This window comes from Populus euphratica, unplaced genomic scaffold (genome assembly GCF_000495115.2).
Source record: "Populus euphratica unplaced genomic scaffold, PopEup_1.0 scaffold3786.1, whole genome shotgun sequence".
Taxonomy (NCBI): Eukaryota; Viridiplantae; Streptophyta; class Magnoliopsida; order Malpighiales; family Salicaceae; genus Populus; species Populus euphratica.
This window is the reverse complement of record NW_011503603.1, coordinates 1-8626: the sequence shown is the minus strand read 5'-3', so window position 1 is coordinate 8626 and position 8626 is coordinate 1. Positions and strand designations below refer to the sequence as shown.

The window sequence follows — 8626 nt, the reverse complement described above, 5'->3', positions numbered from 1 at the left end:
GGTATGTGGAAGGTGCGTTTGGTTGTGAGGCCAGGGTCTTGTTTGAAATTGCTTTTCAACGTTGTTTTTTTCTTATTTTTTTTTTAGTTTTAAATTATATTTTAAGTATTGTTTGATATTTTGTTGTGATAATTCAAAAAATAAATTTTAAAAAACAAAAAACGCACTTTTAAGAATAAAATTTACCACAGGAGACTTGAGGGACAGGCTGTGGTTGGTGTCAGGAGCTGGACAGTTGGGTGCTTGGTGAGTTTTGGTAGTAAATGGAGAAGGATCGTGTGTGGTTGCTGAATGAGGGGCGTGTGGTTAATTGGGGCAGCTAGGTAGTTTTTTTTCAAAAAAAAATCTTTTGGAAGACAGTGAATATTTTTTTTGGAGGGAATTTTTATTTCACTCTCTTTAGCTCTCTTTTTACTTTTTTTTTAAAAAAAATATTTTTGTCTCCAAATTTTCTATATTTTTATTTATGAATCTCACTTCTAAATTTATGTATTTTATATGACTCGAGAATTTGGTAGTATCCCGGACACTTCACAGCCACTGGACTTGGGGATTTAGGTGAATATTTTCAAGGGAATCCTTGGAGACTTGAAAATCAGGTAGCGAGACATGAAATTTTGTAAACCTTTTCAAGAGAAACCTCAGAAACTTAAAATTTTGATGAATCATTTTGGAGGATTCTTGAAATCTTGAACTTTGGTGAATATTTTAGAGGATCATTAAGAACTTGAAATTTCAGTGAATTCTTTCAAAGAATCTTTAAGATCTTGAAGATTTGAGTACACTTGAATAAACATATGGCTGCCGAGTATTGCTTTGAACCTTTTTTTTTTTTTTTTGAAAGGAAAGGCTTCTACTCCTAAAGTAAAGTTCAAGATTGTCATCAGGTATTATGTCCATTTAATGGATGGATTGTTAACGGTCATCTTTAGCCCACTGAAAAAATATATTTGCTTTCCAAAAATTAATGTGAAACACCATCACACTGACAAGACAGAACAGCTATACTTGTAGCATACAAGCCCATGATAGATTACTACGATGTCAAAGGGATAATTTTACTTCGAGAATCAGATATAAAGATCATTAGTGAGTACCTTACGAGTGACATATAGTTTTTAAAATCTATATAACAGGTGCATGTTTTAATATTTTTAATTTATTTTAAAACTAGTTGACAAGTTTATTGTTTCAATTTTGCTATTAATTTTTGGAAGTCTCGGTGCCATGCCGAGTGTGAGATCGGAGAGCCAACTCATTGGTGCACCAAAATGTTAAGAAAAGGTATGAAAATGAGACGTCCAACATGCTACCAGCAAGGCCACAATAATTTGACATGCCCGCGTAAAATGGATATTGAGTATACTCAAGAGAATAATTTGTAAATTCCCCCCCCCCCTCCCTCAAATTTTATATTTGCGTGTCGAGCTACCAAACTTTTATATTTGTTTCTTCGCCTCTCGTCATGTTCCCTGCACAGAAACGACCTGATCTGATAATAATTACTCATAATAAGGATAGCATAATTATCCCCACCCAAGTTTAGTAGAATGGATATTACCATTGCAGGTCCGGGCCCAAATCAAACGTGTAGGGCTGTGAATCCGACTGCACCCATTTTAAAAGAAACGGCTGACGCCTGACGAAGTTGACGGTAACGGAGAGCACCAAATGTGAAATCCACAGAAGTCAAAAGGCTAATCCGATGAAATAAAACAGTAAAAAATCAACAGCAATGGCTTCGAACGGAAACCCTAAATTTCAGCTCCCCGTGTTACTCTCCCAATAAAACAACAATGGTCCTATTATTTCCATGGAAACCACTCCTATCTCTCCTACTATTCCTCTCCCTATTCTTTTACGAACACTGGATTTCAATCCCTTCTTGCAACATCGTACCCAACACAGATCTCAACCAACAGGAACACGACGTCGTTGAAGAGGAAAACGACAACGATGAGGTTTTGAAAGTCATGTTGGTTGCCAATTTATTACTCTTAGGATCTGACACTAGCTTTTTTAACCTCTATTTTAGAGATTATTACATGTCCAAGGTTTTCAAGGTAACAACAATTCATCTCTCTCTCTCTCTTTCTCATTCTCTCTTTCTCTCTCTCTTTTTTTTAAACTTTAATCTCGATGTTTAATTAGAAGAAGAAATGGATTCTAATCTTTTCTATGGGAAACAGAAATCTTTTTATTCTTTAAAGCCTGACATGCTGCTGGTAATGGGGGATGTTTCGGCGAGAGGGTCGACATTGACGAGGGGTAAATGGGTATCAGTGTTGCATCAGTTTCATGGAATGATAGGGCCATTTATTGAACTTCCATTTCATGTTGTTCTTGGTGATATGGATGTTGGAGGGTGCAGTGGGCTCGACTCAAATTCAGTTTATTGGATAGCTAGGAGTTTTCCGGGGCTAGATTCATCTGGTTGTGGTGCGTTTGATATTGACAATGTTAGTTTTGTTTCCCTTAACGCGGCTGCATTGCTTTGTGGTAATAATAAGTTGAGGTTTAGTGTTGAGAAGGCTGTAGAGATGGAAAGAATAGGTTCATGGATGGATTCGGAGAAAGAAATGAGTGATTATGGAGAATTTACGAAAATGTCTGATAGTTTTGGGCGGAGAAAGGATTTAGTGACATCTGGATTAGGTCCTGTCCTCTTACTTCATTTTCCATTGCATCGAGCGGAAAATGGTGGTTGTAAGGAAGGGAATATTGTTAGCAAAGCTCCCATGCCCTTACGTCAGGGCTTGAATGCATTAGAGAGTAGCAGGTGGGTGCAATTCTTGCATATGCTGATATCAATGGATTTTTATTCTTCGCATGTTTTCACTGCTAATAGTGATAGGATCCTGTCATGTTAACAGTGATGTTTTGCACACTTTTTTCATGTCATATAATCAATATTTGTTTATGCACTCATCACTTTAAGTTAAACGTGGAGGTACAAGCATGATGTTGAGCTCCCTGTGTTATTGTTGAGCGATAGCCAAGACATGGAGTCATATGTTTTCTAAAGTTTTGCAATGCTTAGTTGTCTTCCGATGGTAGTTTATAGTCCTTTCTACGTGCCTTTTATTCTGTCTTATGAATTTGCTTGCTTGAACTTGCGTGATTGGGAGTTCTGTTTCTTAAAGTTTCCTTATTGTTTCCTTCAGGGGATATACTGGTGCTCCCTATGAGTTATGGCATACAATCCCTCCAAATGCTACGCAGTACATATTTCAGGCTCTTAAACCAAGGTATTCTTACAAATCTTTATGCATCATGGATACTAGTTGCATTTATTGTGGAAAAGAGAATATTGGCCGATAATGTGTTTCACATACTCATTTCGAGTTTAAAGAGCAGATGAAGTAGATATACTAGTATTGTTGATGCTCGATGCCTTCTGGTATTTTCCTAGAGTGCATCAAACAGTGACTTCTTAAGATGATTACCCGTGGCCCTTGCCCTTGTTTGCAGGATTGTTTTCAGTGCGCATACACATGAATTTTGTGATCACACACACTCAGATGGGACACGCGAGATAACTGTCCCTGCAATGACATGGAAAGCAAGGGATGACCCCGGGTTTGTTTTTGCCACATTCAGAAGTGGTGGGAATACTGTAAGTGTCAGCTACTGTTCCCTTGCCAGGGAATCTCATGTACTAATAGCATACACTTTGATTTTGTTTCTGCTAATCACATTAGGGCTTGTGGCAAATAAACCTTACAACATGTGTCTAAGATAGTGATGGGGAAATCCCTCTCCTATACATTTTTGTTGCATTCTTCAAAATTATGACCTTTCTTTTTTCTTACTGTTAATCATGAAACAATCATTTCTTTAGAATCAGTGAAACAGAGATACAGGGGCAGGCCAGTCTGGGAAATTCTCATTTAGCATCACTATTTTCCATTTCAGTTATTTTTTTTTGCAATGCCACTATTCATCACTAGGTATTTTGGACAAATATACCTGATTTTTTATGGCAATAAATTCTCTACTGTTAAAAAAAACCCATATCCCCTTGCAGCTTTTCCTTCAGTCCTAGTTGTCAATTTATTTGTGTGCTTCTACTTCTCTTTAAAGGCAGCAAATAGAAGTTGTGATATAATGATATTTGTTCAAATAGTGATGTACATATAAATGATGCGTGTCTCACAATCCTCATAGGACAAAGAAGCTTGAGCAATTTTAATATTCAAGAATTGAGTACCATGTCGGCATGCTAAACTTCTAGAGAGAGAGGATCGACTGCATTTCTTTATGCTCCAATAAATTCTCCTTAATTCTATTTTTTTTTTTAAAAAAATTCAATTAGTTATGTGCACCAATCACATAAAATTTAATGTATATGATAAAATTCAACTTAAAGCAATTCGGTTATGGTTTTCACGCAAGTTTTAACACTCAAAAACTTATTCTGCTGTTTGTATATAATGATGTATGATGTTAGTCTGGAGACAAGTTATTCTGCTCTTTGGCTTATAGGCAGTGTCGTTTTGCAAAAAGCGTACGTTTTTTTATGATGGGTCAGATGAATCACACGAGTATGGAGGCTGTGGTTCAGATGACGAAGGACATGAGTAAGGATGCTGTGGATGACTCCACATTATGAGACGCAACTTTTGTTGTTTCATGCTGTGAGTTTGTTGATAAGAAATGAATAGATGGCATAAGTTGTATATTCTTTTTTAAGCGTGTTCTATAAGAACAAGGTCCGGTGACGATGCTGGTATTCAGTCCGAGAAAAGTAAGATTTGAGAAGTAAAGAGGGGAAAGAAGGAAGAAGAAAAGAAGTAGCTTGGAAGTAGGAGCTGAAAAGGAGGGGAAAGGGAGAGGAAGAAAAGTCTATCTTTGCAACTTTTATTAATTCTTCAAAACTATAGTAATGTAAAAAATTACGTATAAATAATAAAATTCTAATTACAACCAACAATTTAGCTTATAGCCCATTAAATAAAAAATTCAACAAAATTATATAAGTTAAAATCCAATAATAAAATTCTATAATATATGCTTAGATGAGCTTAGTCTCTCAACTCAAAATTGATAAGAATTGATAAGTGGTAAGGGTGAGAAAAACTTGAAAAAACTAATTAAATCTAAAAAAAAAAATTAACTAGAAAACTAAACCGAGAGAAAAAATTATCCGAATAAAAAATTAAAATTTTCTTTTAACAAGTTTGATTTTAAAAATCTAAAAAAAAAAAGGAGAGGTATAACTTTCTTTAAACTAGCCCCCCTTTCTCTTTGCCCCTCCCTCTTCCAAATCCCAACCCTAAATTAAACCCAAAAGTAGTCATCCACAAGCTTTCTCACGTCTCTCATCTCCTCCCTCCCTCCCTCTCAAATATGTTTTGTTTGGTTGCTGAGAAAACGAATTAAAGTGAGATGATTATGCCAGAGTATAAATGCTACTGGAGGGCAGTGAATCCTTCGTCCTCGGGTTGCTAGATGGGTTATCAAAGAAGGGTCCTGAAAGCTTTGAGATTCATGAAGGCAAACTTTGGTTATGGCAGAAATTTTACTGTAGAACTGAACTTTTTTGTTTGGTTGCTGAGAAAACGAAGTAAAGTGAGATGATTATGCCAGAGTATAAATGCTACTGGAGGGCAGTGAATCCTGCGTCTTCGGGTTGCTAGATGGGTTATCAAAGAAGTGTCCTGAAAGCTTTGAGATTCATGAAGGCAAACTTTGGTTATGGCAGAAATTTTACTGTAGAACTGAACTTTGCGGGACAAAGTCCCGCAATAATGTTGATATTGAGGATCTGTGACGTTTGATAATTTTTAGGAAAAATAAGAATATCTGCCAAAAAAGGAATATCTGCGCTATGCATTACTTTCTGAGCTGTTACGGTGCCTGAATAAAAAGATGAATCCTTCAAATCCACGAACGATCGCCAGGTTCCCATCATGCAGTGATTCCTTCAATGACGGCCTAAATCTCTCCATTGCACCTTCGACTTAGCCAGCTTTAAAGCATATAAATAAACAGAAATAACCAAAAATCAGTCTTTTTTTTTTCTACCTAGACTACAAAATTTGGGAAAATATTGAAGTGAAGAAACCTATTCTGAGATCTTCTATTTGTGCATTGACAAAGCCTCTGTATCCCAATTACCAAACACGTTCCATGGCAGAGTCATATCATAAAGAATCATTACCGAGTACTATAATATTATAGTGATTGGGTATTCCTTGTCTCCAATAAGAAAGAACTGAGATCCTTCTTCCATCACCATCAAACCACGATCGTCAGGACTGCTAAGGTGCTCGCAAGGGCTCAGCTCATATTGAATTTCAGCATTCTCCCCTGCATTTAAATTCACAGTTTGGAATCCAACCAACTTTTTGATTGGCCTTTCATTTCCAGGATTTGCTTGCCTCACAAAAAGCAACACTGGATGCTTACCTGCCATCCCTCCATGGTTTTTAACTCTGACAATAACTGTAAACTTACTTTTTTCGCAGAGTTCTTTACCAATATCTGAAATTAGCTTGTGTCTTATAGTATTTGAGTTCTTAGTTAGTTGATTACTTGAAGCTCTCAAGTGGAGCTTGTTCTGTGTATCAGAAGCAAGCTCATAAGAATAGTTTGAGTAGCTGAGACCATAGCCGAATTCAAAAACCTTTTTCCCGTTGTAGAACCTGTAAGTACGGCCAGGATAGCCTGAAGATAGTTGAGGACGCATTCTCATGTCTGTCATTGGTACTTTGGTGAAATCTTGTGGATACCAAGTCATTGGCAATCTCCCTCCTGCATGGCAACAAGATGAACATCATTCAATTGAAAATAGTTTAGCAGTAAAGTATCCATCCCTTCTTTCCCATGCCATTACCAGATCAAATTAATCTGCGCAAACACTTAAAAATTCACCTGGGTTATGGTCGCCAAATATAATTTGTGCCAGTGCAGTTCCTCCAGCTTCACCTGGATAGCCAGCCCATATAATGCTTCCAATGTTCTGATCATATTTGGCGAAAGATACATCTACTGGACCTCCACAAAAAAGCACCAGAACAACTGGTTTTTTTGCAGCTTTTGCTACAGCAGTTATCAGCTCCCGCTGCTTCCCTGGGAGCACCAGGTCCACACGATCGTGGTCCTCCTTCTCCTGAGTTTGATCTAGTCCCAGAACCAATATCACTTGATCTGCCACCTTCGCGATTTTTACTGCTTGATTTATTGAAGCTGAAGAGCATGCAACCCTACTGCAACCTGGGTGATACCTAGTGTTCTTGATATAATTCTGCAATCCTTGCAGTGGTGTAACAGTTTTACAGGGTGGACCAAAATAGTTTCCAAGAAGTTTCGTTGAATTATTAGCATTGGGGCCAATAACTGCAAGGGACTTGGTTTCCAATTTTGAAAGCGGGAGAAGCTTATCAGGATTCTTTAGCAGGACTATGCCATCTTGAGCTGCTTTTAGGGCTAGAGCCTGATGCTCTTGGGAACAGACTTGGTCTGGAGCAATGTTGCCATAAGGCTGTTTAGCGGGATTGCCATTGAATAGTCCTAATCTCATCCTTATAGAGAAAAGGTTGTGAAGGGCTCTGTCTATTTCAGATTCCGGCAATTTTTTCTTTTTGACAGCTGATTTGGTGTAGTTCTTCAAGTAATCACCACAGTTAACATCCATCCCTGAAATATTTTTTTGCTTGTCTAAGAAATTAGACGACAGGCAAGTAAAACTACAACTATTTATGCACTTCATATGTTTTTTCTCTTGAAATTAGAAAGTTGAAACTAGTTCCTTAACTAACTGTTGTGGCTGTTTGGTAGTAACACGCAAGCCTATATCATTGCTACTGTGAATTGAGACCTGTTCCTTGATGTCTTGATCATTTCACTGTTTCAGGAAAAATGCAAAACCTTTGCACTTTATTTATAGCTTTGTCTAAAGGAAACGCTATTTAGTGGTACAATTGTCCAAGGGATTCTTTCCTTGGGACTTTTTTTATTTTTATTTTTACTGTTATATCAAAAATCAAACACACTGGACCAGATATGCAAATAAGGTGGATCTTTCCACTTGTGGCCACACGATTCTTTTGTTCATTGAATATCTACACTATTTTTGCTTATTTGATGTGTTCATTTAACTTGCAAACAAGTACAGGCTCTAGTATGGCCGTGCAAAAGGAGAGAATCACAATACCGGCTTTAAGTACATCTGCAACAGCATCTTCTGGTGATTTAGCGTATCCCTGATCATCGTGAATTATGGCGACTGCATCACAATCTGATGTGATGTACCTGATTATTTTTCCAAGAACAAAACACCAATGATCATTTTTCTTAAAAGAGAGAAAAAAATCCTTCTTTTCAACATTTTTCTCCTTACCCGTAGAAGCCCCACTGCCCTCTGGCCTTTTTGGACAATAGATTGTGATCTGCACAATTTGGGACCCCATTAACACGATTATAAGCACACATTATCCCACTAGCTTTTCCTTCTTGTATGCAGCTCTGGAATGGAGGCTGGTACGTATCCGCTAAATCCTGCAATGTGACCTAAACCCAGAAAAAGGTGCTGGTATGTAAATGAAACGGCAGAGAATTTCATTTTAACTTGAATATCTTAAATATAGATTTGATTAATTTTAAGAAAGGAAAATAAACTACT

General features: G+C 37.2%; 2 protein-coding genes across 3 annotated transcripts; one reads left to right on the top strand and one right to left on the bottom strand.

The window, feature by feature from the left end:
• Window positions 1-1659: 1659 nt before the first annotated feature.
• On the top strand, window positions 1660-3843 carry LOC105119868 (metallophosphoesterase 1-like). Its single transcript, XM_011018061.1, has 4 exons — window positions 1660-2063; window positions 2190-2779; window positions 3165-3248; window positions 3472-3843. Exons 1-4 carry the CDS (start codon window positions 1797-1799, stop codon window positions 3740-3742), a joined length of 1212 nt encoding a protein of 403 aa, XP_011016363.1. The 5' UTR covers window positions 1660-1796; the 3' UTR covers window positions 3743-3843.
• Window positions 3844-5208: 1365 nt separating this feature from the next.
• On the bottom strand, window positions 5209-8599 carry LOC105119867 (probable beta-D-xylosidase 7). Of its 2 annotated transcripts, XR_841205.1 has the most exons (5): window positions 8345-8599; window positions 8159-8256; window positions 6877-7641; window positions 6068-6756; window positions 5209-5971 (listed from the first exon to the last, which is right to left on the bottom strand). XR_841205.1 is itself a non-coding variant. In XM_011018060.1 (4 exons), exons 1-4 carry the CDS (start codon window positions 8434-8436, stop codon window positions 6170-6172), a joined length of 1542 nt encoding a protein of 513 aa, XP_011016362.1. In that variant the 5' UTR covers window positions 8437-8599; the 3' UTR covers window positions 5973-6169. The 2 variants fall into 2 exon arrangements, 1 of the variants encoding a protein (XP_011016362.1); XM_011018060.1 differs by lacking the exon at window positions 5209-5971 and having other exon boundaries at window positions 5973-6756.
• Window positions 8600-8626: the final 27 nt, after the last annotated feature.